Source organism: Triturus cristatus, chromosome 2_2 (assembly GCF_964204655.1).
Source record: "Triturus cristatus chromosome 2_2, aTriCri1.1, whole genome shotgun sequence".
Lineage (NCBI taxonomy): Eukaryota > Metazoa > Chordata > Amphibia > Caudata > Salamandridae > Triturus > Triturus cristatus.
The window spans coordinates 65,727,277-65,752,177 of record NC_140582.1 but is presented as its reverse complement, the minus strand read 5'-3'; the positions used below and the strand labels follow the sequence as shown (position 1 = coordinate 65,752,177).

Sequence of the window (24,901 nt, the reverse complement as noted above, 5' to 3'; positions counted from 1 at the left end):
AGACATGTATTCATATATCTGCTAAAGAACTGACAAGTGTAACATGCACAGAAGTAGCCTCTATCGTTTTTGGCCTTTTACACTTCAGTGTCTGATGCAGTTTTACTGCTAGCCCATTCATCATATTTTAAAGTCTTACACAAGGCATAGACGTATCTTTTATTAGATAAAAGTGACCACTAAGGTAGGCTGTCGCTATGCCATAGAGCAGGTTGGTATGTGCTTAAAAGGTAACATGTACTCTGAAGATTCACCGAGCTATATGCTTTCATACAAACTCATAAGCCCCATTAAACATCCACTGCACCAACCAGAGTTTAATCTGACACAGCTTAGTAGGAAAGCAGACCGGCATGAACGCACCCACTAACATAGTAACAGAAGCAGCTAAAGATTGGCTGATATTCACAGGCACAAGTGAGATCTATTTAGCGATAATGAAGGCAGTCACGCACACACCTAAAAAATATAGTTCTCACTAACATATCCAGGAGGCAAACCATGCAGCCCTTTACAGACACATTTACATAAGCATAGAGGTTACAAACAAGCAGTCATTTGCCCACAAACCTACATACACATGCAATTACAGTTCCAGATCTCACGGAGGCATTCATTCACATCTGTACTAATACTTTCAAGTATAACATCCACATAAGTAGGTCTTGCATCATGTTTTGGGCCTTGTACAGTTTTGCGCTTGGATGCAGTTTTACTACTAGCCCAACCTTCATATTTTAAACTCCTACGGAAAGCATACACTTATCTTTTATTAGATAAAAGTGACCACTAAGGTAGGCTGTAGCTATGCCATAGAGCAGGTTGGTATGTGCTTAAAAGGTAACATATGTAGTCTGAAGATTTACTGAGATATATGCACTTATACAGACTCATGTGCTCCACAAAACATCCACTCTGCTCTCCAGTTGAATCTCCGATACCTTAGCAGAAAAGCACACAGGCACTAGAATACCCACTGACAGTGACAAACACCTAAACATTTACTGATGGAGAGGCAAAGGTGATATCTATGTAGCGCGAATGAAGGTAGCTGCACACACACCGAAGAACCCAATACTTACCAACTCATGCAGGAGGCAAACCATGCAGCCTTTTACATACACATTGAGATAACCATAGATGTTACGAGAAGAGGCATTAATTTATCCACAAACTTCTACACATGCGATACCAGCACTAGAAAGGGATGAGACATTCATTCACAAATCTGCTAAAGTGACTTTTTCAAATCAAACATGCAGAGAAGCAGCCCTTGCATTATGTCTTGGGCCTTGTCCAGTTTAGTCTGTAAATGCAGATTTACTGGTAGGATAACCTTCATATTTTAAACTTCTACACAAGGCATAAACTGATACTAGATACATGTCACCACAGATAACTTGTAGCTAGGTCCTAGGGGAGGATGGTATGTGCTTAAAAAGTTAACACATGTAGTCTGAAGATTCACTGAGCTGTATGCACTGATACAAACTAAATGTTTAAACCGTTAAAAATGTAATCTCCTACTATGAGATTAACCGGTGAATGTAATATGTTTTCAGACATCAATATTTAGTTAACTACAGAAAAATACAATGCCATCAAAAACTCCAAGAAGAAGCAGCAGCAAATACACCATCTCCTCATAACTGAGAAACAAAAGGATTCAAATGCAGGGAGGAAGGTTAAAGAGAAAAACTGCTGGTAAGAGGACAAAGATATTTCTTAAAATTGTTATGTCCACAGCTTGAAACTGTGCAAAACAAGTAAACAAAGTATAACACCAACTATCAAAGGACAAAAAAAACTCAGAAAAAAGACTGCCAAAAAAGGAGAGACTTTTCCCAGAAGGCAAAGGCACTTCCAGGAAATCAGAGTTAGAATGTTCTGTACTAGAGTAATACACAACTTATTAACACCTATAAAGTATAAAAGGAGAATAAGCTATCAGCCACAAGGAATATGTTGAAGGTGTAGTTGATAAGGTGTTTGCTCTTTAGAGGAAGCTATTTATTTTGATTAACAGAATGAAGACAGTGGACAAAAGAGTATTGTCTATGAAAAGACCGAGCCAAAACAAAATTTGTTAATAGAAGTAACCTTTGCAAAGTTTTAAGTGGTGAATGGATACATACTTCGAGTACTGAGCCTTTCTTTAATGAAGAAAGCTACTTGAAAAACACATTAGTGAATGCAGTTGATGAATCTGGATGATGTTATGAGATGAAGAATGGTACTCTTATTCCGAAAGTAGTAAGGGTACCTAGAAATGTGGAGAAAGTGATTGCTGAAGAGTTGCAATTAAGGCATAGACAGGCCCCTGTGTGCAAATGGAATTGTAGTGTTTGCTGTAGTCAACAACAATCAATTGATATATTGAGAAATTTCCTTCATATGTTTGCTTGAAGTTTAAAAGAGAAACTTGCTACTTTACAAGGATTAGATCTATTCAAAGTAAGAAAACATACGTATATACAAGGACTCACTAGCTTGTCTGCCCAACAAAGTATGTCAAAGCAGCTTTCATCATTTCAGAATGTTAGGTGTACACCACACAAAAATGCCAACTTTCTTTAGAAGGCTTTACTATGTAAAAATCCCTGCTTTATGTCTAGGAGAAATGAATAGAGCTCTTTTGCATGGTACTGTAGTAGGGGTAGAAAAGCTTTGTGATGTACAGTTTAGCTTCTTTGGTCCTGAACAGGAGTGTAGGGAAAAACAAGTTAGTAATAGGAATTGCGGAACAGGACATGGGTGTTACTGTTGGTAGTTTTGAAAAAGATTGCAAACTTTAACAGTGTTCTGAGAAACCAAACTGCGTTTGTATAAGTTGTCGACGCACTCACTATAAAAGTCAAAATCATAATGTTGATTTGTACATTAAAAGTGAAAAAGAGAGTAAGTGAAGTGAATTTGCTGTTTACCGATTTGTAGAGAAACAGTTTGACTTGTCCACCAGACAAGTTAAACATCAGCACTTGTATACGTTAGAGGAAAACAAAATGCCTGCTAGAGCAGTACACAACTTAGAAATCGTACCTATTCCAGAAGTACTTAAAGATTTGAATGTTTAAGAATCCATACTAATCCAATGTATACATACATTTCAAGCTATAGATTATATGGAGCTTAAGGCAGGGAAATGCCTCAAACTGAGCTCCAGATAGGTCTCAAAGTGAGAGTTATATATTTCCCATTAGATGTTAAGCTAACTATTGAAACTATAGGGGTGCACAGAAATTTGGAAGAGGGACTTGCAATTCTACTAAATTGTGTCCCTGCCAAGAGTAAAAAGATATGGCAAGAGTTAGTAGGTGTGACTAAAGTTAAAAAGGCAACTTCATATCAGGTACAAAATAACATTTAGATATTATTCAAGACATCACACATATGGAGGACAAAATGTCACAATAGACAAAAAATGGACTTATTAAGATTAGAATTTTTTTTATAAACATTACAGAAATTATTGTGATGCTATTGATCACTATCAATTGAAAGAAGTGAAGGGGTTCCCTTAAGTGTGTGGAAAGAAAATTTAGAAGCTCGTTTCCCACATCCCTTTCCTACTGGACTAGGTGGTAGATACGATGACCGGGCTGTGCAAATATCAGCGGCCAAATATTGGTGTACTAGACTTTACTCAGAGGACCCTAGATTTCATCAATGTATCCCTTACTTGTTTCAGCTACTATTTTAAAGTGACTTGTCTGGGTTGTCTTAGGCCGTAAACCACATGATAAAAATAGGTGTGAATCTGCAAAATCGATCAGTAAGGGAATTTGTTGAGAAAGTTCACAGAAAAGATTAACTGGAATATAACTTGATCAATCTAATGGGATATCAATTTGGAATCAACGTATATTGGTATTGTCATGGTGAGCTGAAATGTAAGTTGAGAAATTTAGGAGCACCTTCATGGTTTCTAACCACCATGTGTGCTGTGAATGCATGGAATGACCTGCTTGAATTCTTGCGAGGGGCAAATTCAAGTATAAAAGACATCAATCTGAAGACACCAGAAGAACTCCGCTCATTGGACCCTGCAAATGTTTGCAGATATTTTAACCACCGATTTCAAGACATGGATTTAATATGCAACAAAACAAATCCGTCTTTCGGCGAAGTCACCGATTTTTGTGGGTACCAAGCTAGAGGAGCTCCACATATTCACATGCTGCTATGGGTAAAAGATGCCCCAAAGATTGGTACAGATACTGATGTGTTGTCTTTCATAAAGCGGTATGTCACTTGCACAATCCCAAAAGGACAGTGGTGGCAAGATCTTAAGACAACACGTTTTATTATTCCAAAATCATAGATTTAGAAAATACAGATGCAAAGGAAAATTTTACACAAGATGTCGTTTTGGATTCCCATGACCTGTCATCGCAGAAGGAAGAGTGAACAGTTTGACTGCAGTCACACCCTCGCACGGAAATCACCAAAAATACATACAAACTGGGATGAGAGGCCTCCAAGTACATTAATGACTACAACCCTGCCATTCTGAAGATGTGGAATGCAAATATGGATCTACTATTTGTTGCAGACAACTCTATTGCTCGCTATGTCACTTCATGCATAAAGTCAGAAGACTGATGAAATGTGGGAGGAGATTTCCGCTGAAAAAAAGCCTTACAAAGAAATTGTACAGTTGTAGTTTGAAAATGCTTTCCCACAGAAAAATAGTTTTATATGAATACTTGGTTAGGTTAAACTCAGCTAGTTTATTCTCCAAGTCAAGAGGAATTGTATGGGTGAGCAGGGGTGAGCAGAGTACTAAAGACTTTCCCAGAAATACAATATCTTGCTCAATTTGAACCAGAGTAGAGATTCTGAAAACCAACATGCTAGATACATACTACACGAGAAAAAGTACACATCATGAAAACATGTGCCTGTATGAAATACTTCAGTTCTAAACATATAGAAGTAATGCCACTGAAAACGTAGAAGGAAGATACGGACTGCTTGGATCTGGTGGTTGTTTGGCGAGACATCAAAAAAGGAAATCTAATCAACCATAGAAAGTGGAGTTTCCAACACCAGACAAAAAATGGTTTTTCTAATTGGCCTTTTTGCAGTTGTTTGAGCTATGATGTGCAGAATCAGAATTATTTTGACAGTATGACTTATATAGATTCTTTCAATGCTGTAAAAGATATTATTGAGTGCTCAGTATTTCAAACTTCCTTCAAATGTTGAGAGAACATTCAACAGGAGGAAACTGCTGCTGCTGAGATGGTCCGGGAGTTCTCAGAGCAGTGAAAGTTCAGCACAACCAAGTCCAGATCCTCTTGGAGAGCCAATTATTCAAAATGGAGCAGCTATAGCTGTGAAAATGAGGTGGAAAATGCAATGCAGCTTGCACGAGCTGAAACGGAGGACTTCAAACAGTTACTACACCAACTAAATAAAGAATAGAAAGGTATTTTTAATGGAGTAAAAGATAAAATAGAGGGTGGAAACATGCATGAGAAGAAAGTGATAGTTCTTCATTTAAACCAGTTCTACTATAGATACACATGTGGTCAAGCTGGTACTGGTAAAAGTTTCTTAAAGTACTCACCAGTTCTTAACAAAAGACCACATATTCAAATTTGTCATATGTAGTGACTGCCAAACATAATAAGGAGCTATAGGGGCAGAAAACAGGTCATCCCCCACTGAGACTTATACACAACAAAGGACCTGTTCACACTGATATCACAGCTCGTAATCCTAAAGCAGTTGTCATATATTTAGACAGTCTATTGAGCCAGTGGTTACACCATCTATGCTCCTGCAGGAACGGATCACCAAAAAAGGAAAGAAAGGACAAGTTTATAAGAATTAGAATCCATCTATGTAGACAGTGACCTGTGTCTCTAAATACTCTAAATGTGGTGAAAAGATGTGAAGGAGTGGTGGTGCCTCACGGTAGCAACACCAGGGAGGGTAAAGCAGGAAGGTACTCTCCTGCTACCTCAAGGTCTCATCATCAGCTACCACCAGTCCGAAACAGAAAATGTAAAGAAGAATGGGAGTGAATAGAAATCCAAAAAGACAAGGTGCTAGGGTGTGTGATGAAGATTAACTGTGCAACACTTTGTGCACCAGATACAACCCCACAATTAGGACCTGGGGATCAAGATATCGCTCCCCTTGTCCCTATCTACAAACTGAGCTAGATCACACTTGCTATCAATTTTTATTCTGTGCTGTGTGTCCGCTCATTTAAAACGCCGACATGTTTCATTGCCACTGGAAAGACTCACGGCAATTTCTTCAGGGCGTGGGTCTGTCGCTCCACCCTGCACCAACACTTTTCTATTAAAAACAATTCTAATGGAGACACAGGGAAACAAAAGATAGACAGACAACACATAACAATTAGTTGGCATCTGATCACAAAAACTTAGTACAGTATGAGATACTTCCCTCACTGATTTTTATCATAAAATTTACCGGGATGTAGCCCATCATGGGCATACCTTTACCCTCGAGCACTTGTGTGTGCGTTCAATCACTCCTTCAAGGCTCTTCCAGTCACTTCCTATCATGAATCTGTAAAGCATAGCAGAGTATCATGAGGCCATGGGTGATTCAAACCGCACAACTTCCCCCACCTGTATTCCTCCATTATACCCTTAGTCTTGAATGACTACGCACGTGCTGGCATTTGTTAAGTATATCCCCCTATCTCAAGCATATACTCACTGTGGCATTTACGAGTAGGGAAATGGGGACTGTCCCTTGCTATGTTGTGAGACCTTGCCCCCGTCTAGCTTTTTTACATTTCCCCCTATTTAAAGCATATACTCACTATAGCTTTTACGAGTGGAGGATGGGAACTCTCCCTTACGGTCTTGTTGCTTAGCGGGACACATTCTCTAGGAACTATCATTACTCATTGTGAAGCCTAGCGCCCGTATAGCCTGTTTACAGAGCAGCATACCCAAGGTAAACTCACCGTGACCGTGTCAGTGTCCGGTATCAACTCAGCACCGTGTCTACCCGGCTGTTGCCTAACATTATTATTAACGTACTGCCGCTCCGCACGTCACCACACCTGGTAGTCCCCCGCCTTCAATGCGGGCTTCAGTATGCATGCCCTTTTAACATCGTCGCCATTGTTAAATGGTAGAGTTGTTAGTAAAGTGTTCGATTTTTTTAGTTATTTAAGCAGAAAAACGTTTCAGTATCGATGTTAGGGACATTAGATATATTATATATCAGTGCATATTAAGTGGGATTTATCATCCAGTTAACGATGTTTTATCTATTTATTATTTAGAGGAGCCACACCATCTATGCATAGCAATATGCACCCCTTCTAAATCCCAGTGGTCACGATTTGCATCGCTGTAACTTGGTGTATTTGAACAGCTAAAACCGGGTTCAAAAATCAACAATCCGAGCCCGTATTTAAAACATGAGTTTCTTTTTCTATTGAATGTCTAATAGCTTTATTAGTCCCATGATGAACAATATGATGAACAATATGGACAAGGATGTGTATCTAGTTTGGTTTTCAGCCGGGGTGGTCTTCAATCTTACAAATCGAACAAAACAACCATATTTGAATTTAGCTACTCCTCTCATATGAGGAATAAAATAGGAGATGTTTGAAAACGCTGTGACAGATGAATGTACCATACCGTGTTCGATAGTGGTTATATTTACCCTTTATATACCCAACTTCATAGGGTTCGAGGGGAAGTCATAAACAGTTAGTGTATGCACTCCTAAGAAGTCATAGTGAATTGATGGATTATACACTGACCTTGTTCCATTCAATAAGGTCGTTCAGTCCAGATTGATCTACACCCTCCTGATAGATCCACCGTGCCTTCCTGGTGCTGAGTCTGGTTTCCATATTGTATTGGTCCCCAATTACCCTCTCAAGAACCACCAAACGAACATCCTTAGGGGCATGCTTGTGGGTTTGGAAATGCTGCACCAATTTGGTGCTAAGTTTCCCTGCACGTAATGTGCTCAAATGCTCTTGTATCCTTATTTTGACCTTCCTGGTCGGGAGGCCAATATAGTGTAAATCACACGGACATGTCAATCTGTAAATAACGTTGGTTGTGTTACAGTTGCTGAATTTATTTAAGAACGATGTTTTTTTGCTGGCAAGTGTAACTCTTTGTGGGAGATGTATATTCACACACAGAGCAGCTCCCGCATGGGTAGTGTCCCTGCGGGACACTGGTCTCGCGTGGTTCTTGTTTGGGTCTGGTATGTACCAGACGATCGCGGATGTTGGCTGATCGTTTGAAAGCAAACCGAGGCTGAGGCATTTGCATGTTCGGAGTGTTTAGCAGATGCCAATGCCTCCGAATGAATTGTCTGACTTTCGTAGAAAGTGGACCAAAGGTGGTAACCACAGGAATGCAGTCGCCATTCTTCTTGGATGTCTTTTTCAGAAGTGCGGCACGTGGCGTATTATATGCCCGTTTTCTCGCCTGTTTGATAACCTTCTTGGGATAAGCTTGATTCTCCAACTTACTGGCTAGTACAGTAGCCTGTTCTGAATACTTTTGTAGAGAAGAGCAATTGCGGCGGCATCGTAAAAACTGCCCCACAGGCAGATTATCTCGGAGGGCTCTAGGGTGATATGATCTATAGTGCAATAAAGAATTTGTCAGTTGGTTTTTGGTGCACTTTAGTCACTAGCTTGTCATGTTCTGCCTGAATGTCAAGATCAAGATATACTGCTGATAGTCTGTTCACAGACCATGTGAACTTGAGACAGCCAGACCATGTGAACTTGAGACAGCCATCTAAATCGTTCAGCCATGCTAGAAACTCATTGAGTCTCTCTTCCGTGCCTGACCATATGCATAGTACATCATCTATATATCTCTTCCAGAGGACAATGTTCCTCTGGAAGAGATTGGTGTCAGAGTGGATATGGTATGCCTCAAACTGGCCTACATAAATGCAGGCCAGACTGGGAGCGAAGGTAGCCCCCATCGAAGTGCCAGACACCTGCAGGTAAATCTGGTCCTTGAAAGCAAAAAAGTTTTGGGTCAATGCAATCTCGATGCATTGCAAGACAAAAGTCTGTGGGGTGTCATAAAACCACTCGCAATCCCCCAGGGCACGTGCTGCTGCCACCAGTGTTGCTTCCTGGGGGATCCTTGTCTGGGGGATCCTTGTCCATATTGTTCATCATATTGTTCATCATGGGACTAATAAAGCTATTAGACATTCAATAGAAAAAGAAACTCATGTTTTAAATACGGGCTCGGATTGTTGATTTTTGAACCCGGTTTTAGCTGTTCAAATACACCAAGTTACAGCGATGCAAATCGTGACCACTGGGATTTAGAAGGGGTGCATATTGCTATGCATAGATGGTGTGGCTCCTCTAAATAATAAATACATAAAACATCGTTAACTGGATGATAAAGCCCACATAATATGCACTGATCTATAATATATCTAATGTCCCTAACATCGATACTGAAACGTTTGTTTTCTGCTTAAATAACTAAAAAAAATCGAACACTTTACTAACAACTCTACCATTTAACAATGGCGACGATGTTAACAGGGCATGCATACTGAAGCCCGCATTGAAGGCGGGGACTACCAGGTGTGGTGACGTGCAGAGCGGCAGTACGTTAATAATAATGTTAGGCAACAGCCGGGTAGACACGGTGCTGAGTTGATACCGGACACGGTCACGGTGAGTTTACCTTGGGTATGCTGCTCTGTAAACAGGCTATACGGGTGCTAGGCTTCACAATGAGTAATGATAGTTACTAGAGAATGTGTCCCGCTAAGCAACAAGACAGTAAGGGAGAGTTACCATCCTCCACTCGTAAAAACTATAGTGAGTATATGCTTTAAATAGGGGAAGATGTAAATAAGCTAGACGGGGGCAAGGTCTCACAACATAGCAAGGGACAGTCCCCATTTCCCTACTCGTAAATGCCACAGTGAGTATATGCTTGAGATAGGGGGATATACTTAACAAATGCCAGCACATGCGTAGTCATTCAAGACTAAGGGTATAATGGAGGAATACAGGTGGGGGAAGTTGTGCGGTTTGAATCACCCATGGCCTCATGATACTCTGCTATGCTTTACAGATTCATGATAGGAAGTGACTGGAAGAGCCTTGAAGGAGTGATTGAACGCACACACAAGTGCTCGAGGGTAAAGGTATGCCCATGATGGGCTACATCCCGGTAAATTTTATGATAAAAATCAGTGAGGGAAGTCTCTCATACTGTACTACGTTTTTGTGATCAGATGCCAACTAATTAGGTTATGTGTTGTCCGTCTATCTTTTGTTTCCCTGTGTCTCCATTAGAATTGTTTTTAATAGAAAAGTGTTGGTGCAGGGTGGAGCGACAGACCTACACCCTAAAGAAATTGCCGTGAGTCTTTCCAGTGGCAATGAAACATGTCGGCGTTTTAAATGAGCAGACACACAGCACAGAATAAAAATTGATAGCAAGTGTGATCTAGCTCAGTTTGTAGATAGGGACAAGGGGAGCGATATCTTGATCCCCAGGTCCTAATTGTGGGGTTGTATCTGGTGCACAAAGTGTTGCACAGTTAATCTTCATCACACACCCTAGCACCTTGTCTTTTTGGGTTTCTATTCACTCCCATTCTTCTTTACATTTTCTGTTTCGGACTGGTGGTAGCTGATGAGACCTTGAGGTAGCAGGCAAGTACCTTCCTGCTTTACCCTCCCTGGTGTTGCTACCGTGAGGCACTACCACTCCTTCACATCTTTTCACCACATTTAGGGTATTTAGAGACACAGGTCACTGTCTACATAGATAGATTCTAATTCTTATAAACTTGTCCTTTCTTTCCTTTTTTGGTGATCGGTTCCTGCAGGAGCATAGATTGTGTAACCACTGGCTCAATAGACTGTCTAAATATATGACAACTGCTTTAGGATTACGAGCTGTGATATCACCGTGTGAACAGGTCCTTTGTTGTGTATAAATGTGTAGTGACTGCACCAACAAGATTAGCAGCCCATATTAAAGAAGTTACTTTTCATGGACTACTATTGCAACCAGTGGAACAGAACGACAAACTAATATCAAATATTATCAGGTGAAGCTCACATTGAGTAAGCAAGAGTACTAAAAAAACAAAAGCTTCTGATTATCGATTAAGTCAGCATGGTGTCGAACCTAATGCTTGCTTTCATATATTTAAGGCAGCAACAGATTTTGAAAACAGACTATGATGTACTTTTTGGTAGAAAACATTTAATTGTATTCAGTTACCTACTGCAACTAACACCTGTAAAAGGACAACCTGTTTTCAAGACACTTCTACATGAAGAAACAAGAAATGATCTTGGAAGTATTGGGAATGTCAATATTTGGCAATACTTTGGATACAAAGAATTAGTCACCGAGCAACAGATGTGGAATATGGAGATATACTACAGGACATTAGAGCAGGCGTTCAAACGAGAAGCAAAACATGCTTTGGAAAGTCGCCTCATAATTACGTTATTTCCATCAAATACAACACCAGCGCAATTAATGAATAATTTCATTAAAGAAAACAAGTCTATAGTTTAATGCCAACCCTTCGAGAGTGCTCAAACTTTAATGAACAATTACTTCAACTGGAGAAAGAATATATTGTCCAAATTACAGCTACTGATGAAATGGATCAAGGAGTAACCGTACTACTGAAACTACAAGCAAAATTTGATTCTTTGTGAAGTCTTTCAAAAACTACAGGATTAGAAAAGCAGTTACATCTCTAAAAACTGTAGTGAATCTAAATGTTGAGGAAGGGTTAGTAAATGGTGGTAAAGTTATGCATTTTGTTAATTATGCAAACAAATGACATGGAATACTTGGTTATAAAGTTTGATGAGGTTGACCGTGTCAAGCAGATTGGTCGATGCGTTGTATGTTTGTTGGTAAAAGACATATGTGCAGCAAAAACAGTTTGCACTGTCACTAGCATATGCTTTGACAATCCAAAAATCACAAGGGTAAAGTGTAGATCCAGCTTTTGTAAATATTGCAAGTACTATATTTAAAGAGGGAATGTCATATGTAGCATTATCATGAATTAGAACATTGCCCAGTTTGTTTTTGATGGACTTATCAGGAAAAAATTAGTGCTGATGCTAGCTGTGTAAAGAAATACAAGCGGCTAAGGACAGTATTTGCTCCTCATTTAGTTCAGTACCCAGTTTATGGGAAACGAGTAATCTGTCTAAGGCAAAAGATAACAAAACAGAATATAGATGAACAAAAGGCATTACAGATGAAAAATTCCCAAGCATCAGAGGAAGTTACTAAATGAAGACATTGTAGGTTACCAATTCGACATTACTACAGTGGTCAACTGCTATGCAAATAATGTACTATTCAATTTGCCAGATTTTGTTATCTAAATCTAACAAAAAATAATAATTTCTAAAGCGCTCTATGGTTTGGTGCATTTTTCTTTGTTTTTCTTTTTCCAGAGTAGATGGGGTTCACCGAGATTGTATGTGTCAAATCACTTTTCTATCAGACTGATTTATTACTTCTAAGAGAAATAATGCACCCATTCACTAACACATACAAGCCCTCATACACCCATTTGCACAACCATACATGCACGCATGTACCCACTTATACAGATACTCACACAGCCAATTACTGACAGTGACTCACCTGTATACAAATAGAACCACCCATTCTCACCCAAATACGCTGAAGCACCCATTCACTCACCCATACACGCACTGATACACCTACTCCTCATTTATACATGCACTAATACAGTCATGCATCCACTCATACACCAATTCAATTACCCATACTGGCACTAATACACCCACTCACTTATACAAGCATTATTGCACCTATTTATTCACCGATTAAATCATCCATGCATCATTCATGCACTCATTCTATAACCTATGCACTCATTCTAACACCACTCATGCAATCAGCTATACACTAGTTATACACTCATTCAATTATCCATACACCACTCATACATGCACAATTCATGTACTCATTCAATCATCCATGCCTCACGTTTACATCGGCGCACCACCCATTTAGTCATCCATTCCCCACTCATGCACTCATTCAACCAACCATATACCTTTCAATCATGCATGCACCTACCAATCCATGCCTCATTCATGTACTCATTCAATCATCCATGCCTCACTCATCCACTCTTACATCCATGCACCGCTCATGCAAACTTTTAATCATCCAGGTCTCACTGATCCACTCATTCTTACATCCATGCACACATTTACATGCATGCAACACATGCACTCAATAACTCATGCACCACTCATTCAATAACTCATACACCACTCATGCACTCAATCATACATAACTCACACCGTCATTAAATCATCCTACACCACTCATACCGTCATTCAGTCATCCAGGCACCACTCATGCACACATTCCATCACCCATGCACCACTGATGCTCTTTCAATCATGTATACACCACTCATGCAATCATTTAATCATTCATGCCCCAGTCATGCACATATTCCATCATTCATGCACCACTCATTTTAACAACCAAACAGCACTAATGTACTCATGCAGGCAATCATCCACACACAAGTCATGCAGTCATTGAATCATGCACACACCACTCATGCACTTAGTGAACACATACAATGTATCTTTTTTTAACCATGAAAGGCGGGTCTGAAAAGAACATTGTTACTTTTATAGAACTCTTTTTTTTAACATGTTTAAACCTTTTGTTCTTTTTCTGTATTTAAAAATAAAATCAAATGGCAATAAGGGGCAAAACAGTTCTAAGTTCAAACAGAAGAGCAGTAGAAAAACGACAAAAAACAAAAAAATCTTCTATGCAATGCCCAAAATAATGTCAACAGACTGCTCTCTAGAAGTTAGGGTGGCATTGCAATCCAAACAGTATGTAGCCACACAGCGTAATTGAGGAAAGATATCAGGCTGGTGTCTGCACCTCAGATGGCAATCTAGTTACTGTTGCAGGTGGTGCTGTTGTAGATGTGCCTGGCTGGTCTCTTTTGTGCCATTTTCAATTGCCTTTTGTGATATGTTTTTACATAGTATAGAACCGAAGTAGTACCACAAGAGTAGTTCTTGGCAATACCATGTGAAAGTTTTCATGCACAAAGAATGTTTTACTTTTTTTGCAGTAGTCTTGCTCTCACCCAAAGGGATTGAAAAACATCCCAAGCCACACTCGGCATCTTGGGTGATGGCTCATCATCATGATCTTCCTCATCTGCTGGCACCTCCTGCTCTTGATTGGCTGGGCAGATGCTCTTCCTCAGTTGACCCCGATGCCATTTTATTTTAGCAAAAAGCACCAAAAGAAACTTACCAAAATGCTCCCTTTTCACCAATATCCCCACCAGGGCCCCAAAAGTGTTCCTATCCAACAGAGGAACATTCAAGGAAGAAAGAGGTGGGAACTTCCTTCTAATATTGATGAAAACAGACTCCTCCAATCAAATGTCCAATACAAATCACATGATGTTCGCGTGTACTGGTGTATTCTGGATCACAGACTTCGCCGCGAAAATGGGAAACCAGTAAAAGTGGTTTAAAGAGCATGCAAATGAACTACTCAAAGATTGCTTCAAATGTGTATATATGTCTGACTTTCCCAAAAAAACGCACATCACGATTGACGTCATGACTTCCGACGTCACCGCAAAATGGGAAACACCAAGCAAAAGTGGTTTACTTGAAAAATCCATAGAGACAACTTTAAAGAGCATATTACTTAACCCATGTCAAAGCGATTAAAATATGCCCATATATGTGTTTCTTAGTCTCTAAAAAAATACCCGTTCCTTGCGGCGGCGTTGCAGGGATCGTAAAGACGTCGGAACGATAAATAAAAAAACTGCTCTTAATCTACAGTTACAAATAATTGAAACATTACTAAAAAAGCTCCTCTGGCAGGTTTGCAAAACAATTCTGGGTAGGGTTTTCCATGCCTAAGAAAACAGACATATCTGCACCACACAAACAGCAACTTGTGCAAAGTAGAAAACAAATAATGAAATTTACAACAAAAATATAAGAACTAAAGGAAAGTTAAAGCTAGGACTCAAATTAAAAAAACCTTAGCATATAACGTCCCTGTAATCATTGTTTTTAAAAAAAATGAATTTCTAACATTTCACATTTACAAAACCAGAGAAATTCCACAGTTACGAGGTCTCCCACATCCCGCTGCCACCTTCCACATAGCTAACCCAAGGTATCCGGCATGTTATCCAGTGTTCTCTACGTGGAAGAAATTGCTACCCTCCCTAGCTCCTCCATTAAAATGTGTCCTTTAAGAGGGGCATATTCAGCTATCTCTATCCCTCCTCGTCCCTCTGCGTGCCAGGTGTGTCGCAGTTGTGCATATTTCAGAAACTGGGTAGGGTGTAGTTGGTATTCGCTCTTCAGTGAGGAGAAAGACATTATCTCCCCTGGAGATACCTATGGTGTCCCAGTTTCCATAACCTCTCAGTTACGCCATTTCCTGCAGCCAAGTCCATTTCCAGGGGGTTTTCTTAGTGATCTTGCAGGCTCAGCCAAGTGTCTGTGGCTTTGCCTCAGGCTTCAAGTGTGACCTGCGTTGCAGCCTGCAGTATCTGGTTACCCTTACCTCCATAGAGATGGGATATGTGGGATCTGCGCCCTACCAGGGCATGCTCAAGCCTAAATGTAGGGTGGTCCTGTGGGGCACATATCCAGCTATTTATATTTATCAAATGGGCCGCCCAATAGTACCTTCAACGTCCAGAGGTGCAAGCCCTCCATTATATTGGTTACGTTGTAGAGTTTTGAGCGATATTCTCAGGTGCCACCTATCCCACAACAGGGTCCTCAAATCTCCATTGATCCTAGTAAATACCATAGAGTAGAATGGGTAGTAGGTATTCTGGAGTGCATAAATTTGCTTGGGGAGCGTGATCATTTTGAATAGGACTGTCTGCCTCAATGTGAGAGGAAAGCCCCTTCATCGCACAACATCTGCTTGAAAGTTCAACACCCTCCCTATATTACGGCCAGAGCAAAGCTCCCTTCATGCAGTGCCAAATATCCCTAGATATTTAATACCATCCTCGACCACTCAAAGCTCCTGTGGTAGAGGTAAGTGTTCTCGTAGGCCCTGTGGGTCATAGAGCACGGACTTGTCCCAGTTGATCCTATAACCCAAGTGGGGGCCATATTTCCCCCCCCCTCACCCCCCCCCAACAGTTGGAAAACTACTGGGATAATAGTCGCCAGATTAATTATAGATAAGAGTAAATCGGCAAACAACAATATCTGTTCTGCATACTCGTCAGTTTCAGAGATGTGGAAACCTTTCACTCCAGGGTGCAACCGTACCACTCATGTCAAAGATTCTACCATTAAAGCAAACAAAAGTGGGGACGAAGGACATCCCTGCCTGGTTCTCCTGCCTATCGGGAATTCCACAGACGTCTTCCCATTGACCATAGCGCATGGTTTCATTTAAAGTACTGCAACTCACTTCCTGAATTGGGGGCCAAAGCCAAATTTCAAGAGCTCCTGCTCAAGGAAGAGCCAGTGGACGGCATCAAAAGCCTTTTCCACGTCTATGGAGAGAAAGACATGTGGGGTCTGTATTGCATTCAGCCAATTATGTGTACGTCTTAGGTTAAGGCGTGTTGACCTGCCGAGCAGGAATCCAGGTCTTGGTGGATCAGGGGGTAATAATTTGCAACAGTCGAGTGAACAGGATTGTGGTCCCAAAAAAAAAAATCCCAGTCTTAACCCACAGGAGTCCAGTAGTTATAGGCCCATTTCGCTCACTCACTGCCCTTTCAAGGCCAAACAGGGTGGAAACAGGAAGTCAGTCAAAGGGATGCCCGGGTAAGGTCAAGAATTAGGAAGACTAAAGTAATGTAATTCCTAGCAGCAAACAAAAATCCAACAGTGGGTGCCATTTCGGCCAAGCAGGTCTTACTGTTTGGATATGCCACACCCTTTAAACTTTCCAACTGAAAGACCGCAAAAAGGCTCACAATAGGCAGAGATATCAGATTGAACTGTTCGAAGGGAAACAACATAACTCGAAAAAAATAATTTCCACCATATTTGAGAGGTCCCAAAAACCCTTGCAACGGACAAATGGATTATAAGCTTGCGTCTTTATTGGAGAGTACTTTACTCTAACCCCAAAAGCCAATGTCTGACAGGTCCTACGGCCCAAACAGTCGCAATTTGGCACCGGGCTACAAAAACACTGGGGTGGCACAAGAAAATAACACTGACCACTCCTTTATGGGAGACCGAGCAACTCGGCATGATGAGTAAATGCCCGGGTTTAGACAAATGGGACGTAATTGGCATCTCTTCAGTTGGTGACGTTTCGATATTTACAAATACGCTACGCTATAACTACCGCTGTAACGAGTGGGGAAGTTTTGCCTGAGGCATCCCCACTGGAGGATAGATTCCTAACAGAACACATGTACCATAAAGCAATATCCTTTACATACCGTAAATTAATAAATAAGCCGGACCCGCTAATACGTCTCTGGCAACTGTGGGAAATGGATATTGGGCATCTGGAGGACGACGGTTGGTAAGAGGCACTTTCTTCCCCCAGAGACGTCGCTATTCCTAGAAGGCTACGGTTAATCCAACTAAAAATCCTACATAGAACAGCTCTTCAAGCACGCTGGTTAAAATGGGGCAAAGACCTGACCTTGTCTGCCTTAGGAGGTGTACAGAGGAAGGCACATTTTTCCACACGCTCTGGGATTGTCCAAACATCATACTGGGAAAGAATTGTCTCCACACTTAGAGGTGGGTGGGAAGCACATCACCAACTCCCCACGACTGCCTACTAAATATATGGTAGACTACCGACCTAACCCAGACCGAACGTACGTGGGTCGCACTGGGATTCACACTTGCTAAGAGAAATATAGCTCAGACTTGGGAGACTAGAGATTTGCCTACATATCGGAGATGGGCAAATGATATGGACAGTGCGATGATTGCGGAGAAAGAGGTATTTAACACAGGGGCTGTCCTAAGAAATAGGATAAAAAATGGGTCAAATGGAATGTATCAAGGGGTAATTTATCTGTTTCCCCAGCAGAGGAGTTACGAAGGGCAAGAGTGTGAATTGATCTTAACTCGAGTGAACGGTGTAAGGAAAACACGCTCTATCTGTAAGCTGCAATCAATTATATCTGTACAGTTGGTGTATCTAAATGCTATGGGACCTCACATTCTATCTCACTGTATTGTCAACTGTTTAATAAAAAGGATAGTTTAAAAAATAAAACACTTCTAAAAATTTCTAAATGCTCCCCTAACTTGCTTACTTAATTGGGCCACACATGCATGCACTTTACAACATTGTAGATGCTAATCACAAAGATACTTAAATTACACTTCTAATCTTTGCAAGAGAGGCAGCAAAAAAAAACCTACCTTGTTGTGATAATTTGCTGTACATTTTTAAATCTACAATCCTTTGATCTACCTGGACCCAAACGTTTTCTGAAAGTTCCAATTTGCTGTAATAAAGTCTTGTTGTGCCTAGTATCAGAAAAAAGTAATCCAAGTTTACACAATGCTGAACAGTCCGCTCACCAACAAAGTAAATTGATAACCATGAAATAAGGTGATTCTAAGAAAAACATTCAGTCACAGTTACATTTGTGTGGACAGTGAAAATAAACTTAAGAGAATTTGGATGTAGGGGTATAGAGGGAATAAAAGGGAATCATCCTCAACATTTGCTGTTTTAGGCTTCCATGAAAATGCTATTAAAAAAACACTTTGGTTACATTGGTGTTTAATTATCATACAGTGTATGATGTTCAAGCATTTAAACTTCACAATTTGAAAGAGTGTGGATACTGACAGCACAGAAGCAGAATTGCACATTTAGCATATGAATATCCATGGCATGTATACTTTGAAATCACTTTTCCCTCAGTGGAATACACTATTTCCTGAATCCCAAAATATAAGGAGGGAGGAGTGTAGCGGAGATGAGGAACCTATTCACTTTTGAAGTAGGGTTGTGGAATTTTAAAGTATTTGGCTTTCATATTTTGCTATTAAGTGTAAGCATTACATGGACTAAAATACACAGACACATGCAAAATACTACATTTGCTACATTAGTAACATGGCAAATCTTCCCATTCTTATGCAGACATGCGTACCTGGAGACTAGAACCAAAATTCTGATCACACTTGAAAATCATTACGGACCCCAGGGCAGAAATAGGTCATAATTAGCAATGGCTTTTACACAGTTAACCAAGCCTCAAGTTAACCAAAAAGGCATTAGTGGCTCTAAGTTTTACGTCAGTAGATTGTTAAAATCAAACTTCACCTTAGATGGTAAATCCACAATTATGGTAGATTTTCTACCATCGTAAGTTTAGGTGTGCAGGGTGGGAAGATGGAGCTTCAGAGGGGTGGCTATGCAAAATAAATGGAAAACCCACAAATGAAAGTTCTGGGGGTATTTACATACACTTTGCCTGATCTTGCACATTCAGGAAACGGCTGCAAAGGAACAGCTTCTAATGTGTGAATGGGGAGGTGTAAGGGTGGGAACTGAAAACTTTCATAAAAAGGAAAATAAATCCATTGCTGTCAAATTTCTGGAGGACTCACGGGGATCCTGAAAAAGTCAAAAATTTCTTCCAAAGATAGGAGGAAATCTACAGGAGTAGATTTCCATTTGCTATTGACATAGTTTGGGCATTTGAAGAAAATCAATGAGGGCCATATATACACTGCAAAAGGGCTGCTCTTTTCCAGTACAGGGAAATGGAGGCTAGAATATACTTAGGATGCTAAGGTTCCTTTTATTTTATTGCATTCCACTGAACGGACCACATATAAAACATTTTCAGGTTTAAATGTTAGTGAAGGAAATCTGCGACAAAGGCCATCTACGCGGAAGAACCTGTTGCAGGTATCCTTTTAAAAATTACAATGGAGAGACATTAGCTTTTAAGTCTATGGGAAAGTAAAATATACCTGGATCTTATCAAAGACCACCACAGATAAATCCTTGCACGTATTTGTTATACAGTTTACCTTGATTAGTTTCCTTATGAAGCTGCTACTAAGCTTTCAAGTGCACACTGACACTTCCCTGGTAGAATTGTGTTTTATCAAAATGTTAAATACATTTCTAGCTTATTAGTAGACATTTGTTGAATCCGGTGCAATGTATTTAAATTTAAATATATTGACTATCACGGATTTAGTCGCCAACTTGAAGGATTCATTTTTTTATTGATTAATATTATGTGCATAGGAAGCTTAGAACCCTTTTCTAAATACTACAAACAACCAATACATTGATAAGACAGATTGATCTCTCTCATTTAGGATTGGCAATATTAGGCTGAGAGTGGCCACAAGGATGCTTGCATCTTTGCAACCATAACTAATAATGATATCGCCCGATAAAAACAGACTGATCTTTTCTTGGAATAGGAATCACCATCTTTTGGGCTTCCCAAATCGTAGCATTAGTTGTGGGATTTCAGAAAGGAATTAGTCTTGTCAGGTCCAGGGCAAGCAAGACAATGTTTTTTAACTTACCTATGAAGCCATAGGGGCCCAGAACATTCTCTTTGCAAACTGGTGATAATTATCATCACCTCCTGTTTTGATGGGGAGGACTGGGGAAGCTTCATTATCAGTCGATACGTTTTGTACAAAAGTTTTTTTAGATAGGACTCATCTCTGCCTTGAGGGGACCCTCAATACTATAATGTTTACTGTAAAAGGAGGTAGAAAACTTATTTTTATCCTGATCAGTTTCCAAACTCGCTGATTCATCCTGATCAATTTAGCTCTATCTTCCATTATTTGTACTCCAAGCTGCATGCCAATGTGCAGCCTTTGTAATTTCACTGTAGAAACACAGCTTAGTCCTAGTTCCATAGCCCCATCTATGTCAAGAGCCTTTACTTGTGCTCTAGTCACAGCGAGGTTCTTCCAGATCTTCATTAAGCCCTTCTTTTTGCTAATCCTTTTTCAATTTCTTCACCTTTTCTTAGTTTTGTCAGAATTGAACCTTTCTATTAGTCAGTCTGGCGAATGCTGCTATTAACTTTCCCATAATGACACACTTAATGGCATCCCTTAAGGTTTCCGGCAACAAGTCTTCCTTGTCACTCTCTACCAGATCTGGTTGAATGGTATTCCCTATATTTGATGCATCATTTACATGAGGAAGGCAGATTAATTTAATCTCCAGTGTCTGTCTTTTATCAGCCCCAAGTCTATCATTGTTTAAAATATTTGGGGTACAGTCAGAGAGGATATGTCCCATGTGTGTCCACTGCACACTTGAAGAAAATGATGTGCGAATCTTAGTCTTGTTAAATTGGATGGTCGGCTGAGAAGTGTAATATGCGTCCACTGGGTGTTCTGTCCACCAAATGTCTACCAGGCCATGTTCCGTCAACCATACCCTATATCGCCAAAACAGTGTCTGTCCACCTATTATGTTCAGCTATTGTAAGAATCCTTGCCAGTTGCCTACAAGGGCACTTGGACACTACTGCATAACGTTTAGATTCGTTTCATTCTACAGCATAACACTTTATTCAACACCAGGTGACTGTGCAGGATTCTTAATGAGACCACAGATATATCTCCCTATAGTGCTGATACCATCCATAGAAGTTTCAGACTGAACTGGGGGTACCTGCGTGCAGTAATGAGACGAATGAACATGGGAGTTGGATGGGACAAATCTGGCAGTCTCTTACATGCTGGGCCCAGGCACAAACTTGACAGTGTAGATTTGATGCCGTTAGGGTGCACAGGGGGACAAGGCAGGGACACTCTTCCGAAGCCATTAGCATTGCTCATCGAACCATTTGCTAGCCTAATGAGGGCTGAAGAAAGGGCATACCATTACACAACAGAGTATGCAATATCACTATACACTGACCAGATGCTCCTGTACTTATGGATACTGGAATCTCTTGGAATGTGGCAGCACTTGAGACTTTGGGGAGGGTGTGGGCCTCAGAACTAAAAATACCTGTGCCTTTCCAGTATCACCCGAAAAGCTTAATGTTCCACTGGTGGTCTCACATTTGACCACAAGATGGAAACATCAAGTTCTTAAATACCTGGGGATACGAGTGTATCATACTGATGAGGAAAGTAGAGGGCAATTTGGGAGGGATAAAGAGAAATTGTAGCAATCTTGTGCACATTGCAATTAATCATGTCATGAGTTGCCCTTTCCAAAACAGTGGTTTTACCACAAGTACTATATTGACTTGCAAGTCTGGATTACACAGAGCTAATGTAGGGTGATAACCACCATAGTGCTGGAGTTGATTTGGGAAGGGTGCTGCAAGGGCCTCCTTGAACAAGTTACTTACCTTCGGTAACTATATATCTGTAAGAAACATTAATTATTTAGATTCCTCACCTTAGAATATCCCCAGGCGTCAGGCTGGATCCGGAAAGATTTTTTCGTCAGCAATACCCTTGCGTGTCGCTAGGTGTAACCTGCGGCTCCGCGTCCGTCGGCATCGCCGGGATGACGGAGTACTTAGACGCCGCCCTCGCGCGCTGACGTCAGTTCTTGTACATAGCTTTCCACGCCAGGAACGCAGAGCCATGCAAGAGACCGACACTGGTGCCAAAAAATTCTAGGGCCTGAAAGGGAGGACCTCAACCCTAAATATCGGTTCGCAGAACGGAGAGGATGGGTGGGTCAGTGAGGAATCTAACTAACTAATGTTTCTTACAGATATATCGTTACCGAAGGCATGTAACTTGTTCATCTGAAAGAAACACGTTATTTAGATTCCTCACCTTAGAATAGATACCCCAGCAATACCAACCCTGGTGGTGGGTCTGCGAACCAAGATCACACCAGAAAGTCTGGAGAACAGAACGGCCAATGAAGCAGTCTCTCCGGACTTGGCTGTCCAGGCAATAGTGTTTGGCAAACGTGTGCAGCGAGGCCCACGTTGCAGCCTGACAGATATCCTGCAAGGGGACTCCCCAGCCCAGGGCAGTGGTAGCCGCTGTGGCCCAAGTGGAATGGGCCCTCAGCCCTACAGGAGGTTCCTTTTTAGCTAAGGAATAACAGGCCTTGATACACAAAATGACCCACCGAGAGATGGTTCGCTTGTGCACCGCCCGCCCCTTCTTAGCGCCCACGTAGCCGACAGAGTTGGTCGTCCACCCGGAACGGTTTGGTGCGGTCCAGATAGAAGGATAGCGCCCGTTTTGGGTCCAGACAGTGGAGCCTCTTCCTCTTTCGAGGGATGCGGAGGCGGAAAGAAGGTGGGCAGTGTAAGAGACTGGCCGATTTGAAAGGCAGTTACCACCTTAGGGAGAAAGGAAGGACAAGTCCTGAGAACAACTTTGTCCGGATGGACGGAAAGGAGGCTTAGAAGAGCCTGGAGCTCAATCACCCGTCTAGCAGAGGTGATGGCAACCAGGAAAGCAGTCTTAGGAGTGAGAAGACGAAGGGGATAATTATGAAGTGGCTCAAAGGGAGCGCACATCAGAAAGTTCAAAACAAGGTTCAAATCCCACTGAGGCATTACAAAAGGGACAGGAGGAAACATGTGAGTACTGCCCTTAAAGAATAGAGAAACAGGAGATTTGAAAAGAGAAGGCTGATCAGGAAGCCGTAGAAAAGCAGAAATAGCTGAAAGGTATCCCTTGAGAGTGCCCAGAGCAGAGCCCCGCTGGGCCAGGGAAAGAAGAAAGAGGAGAACCTCAGAAAGAGGGGCGGAGAGGGGATCCACAGCCTTTGCTGTGCACCATGCCACAAATTTGTTCCACCTGCAGGCGTATACCGATTTTGTGGAGGGACGCCTGGCTGCCAGAACAACATTACAGACTTCAGGAGGCAAGTCAAATGGCATCAACTGCCGCCGCTCAATCTCCACATATGGAGGTGGAGGCTGGACAGGTTCGGGTGGAGGACCTTCCCCTCCTGTTGCAACAGAAGGTCCTCTTGAAGAGGCAGTCGTATCAGTGGATCGATCGACAGACTGAGTAGCTCAGGATACCAGTACCTTCGTGCCCAATCCAGAGCCACCAAGATGACTTAGGCCCGGTCGCGCCTGATCTTCAGCACTCTGGGCAGAAGTGGTATAGGCGGAAAGGCGTACAACATACTGCAACTCCACTCGCGACGAAAGGCGTCCCCGAGCGAGCGCCACCTTGGAAACTCCAACACGCAGAACTGCTGACATTGCGCATTCTCTTCGGTGGCGAATAGATCTAACCAAAGCTCTCCCGACTGCTGAAAGCGGCCTTGCGCCACGTCCGAGTTTAGACGCAGTTCGTGATCCATCATGCACCGGCGGCTGAGTTCGTCTGCTCTGGCGTTCAGAGAGCCCGCCAGATGTTGAACCACCAGGGTGATGCCCTGATGTTCGAGCCATGTCCAGAGGCGCAGAGCCTCCTGACAAAGGGTCCACGACCCCACCCCGCCTTGTTTGTTGCAATACCACATGGCGGTGGTGTTGTCCGTGAACACCTGCACTACACTTCCCCGGACAGAGGGAAGGAATGCCTTCAGTGCAAGTCGGATCGTCCTCAGCTCCAGAAGGTTGATATGGAGCCGGGACTCCGCCGGAGACCAGAGGCCTCTGATCTCCGCCTCTCCCATGTGGCCCCCCCATCCCAGGAGGGACACATCCGTCACCACTATGTGCTCCGGTTGGGGTAGGGAAAGGGATCTGCCACTGACCCAATCGCAGTCTGAGCCACCACTGCAACTGTCTCACAGTGCCCTCTGAGATCAGGACGTGGTCGGACAGGTTGCCCTGATGCTGGGCCCACTGAAACTTCAGGTCCCACTGCAGAGCCCGCATTCGCCATCTGGCGTGATGCACCAACAGGATGCAGGCGGCCATCCAATCCAGAAGCCGC

The 24,901-nt window shown here is 41.8% G+C and overlaps 1 protein-coding gene across 3 annotated transcripts in view; it reads right to left on the bottom strand.

The window, feature by feature from the left end:
- The window catches only part of LOC146861849 (low-density lipoprotein receptor-related protein 2-like), an 837,432-nt gene that overhangs the window by 173,392 nt on the left and 639,139 nt on the right, over nt 1-24,901 (bottom strand). For all 3 annotated transcript variants that reach the window (XM_085641010.1, XM_085641012.1, XM_085641011.1), the window contains one exon: nt 18,431-18,538. In XM_085641010.1, coding sequence (XP_085497136.1) covers nt 18,431-18,538 — 108 coding nt within the window. The remainder of the gene's footprint in view (nt 1-18,430; nt 18,539-24,901) is intronic.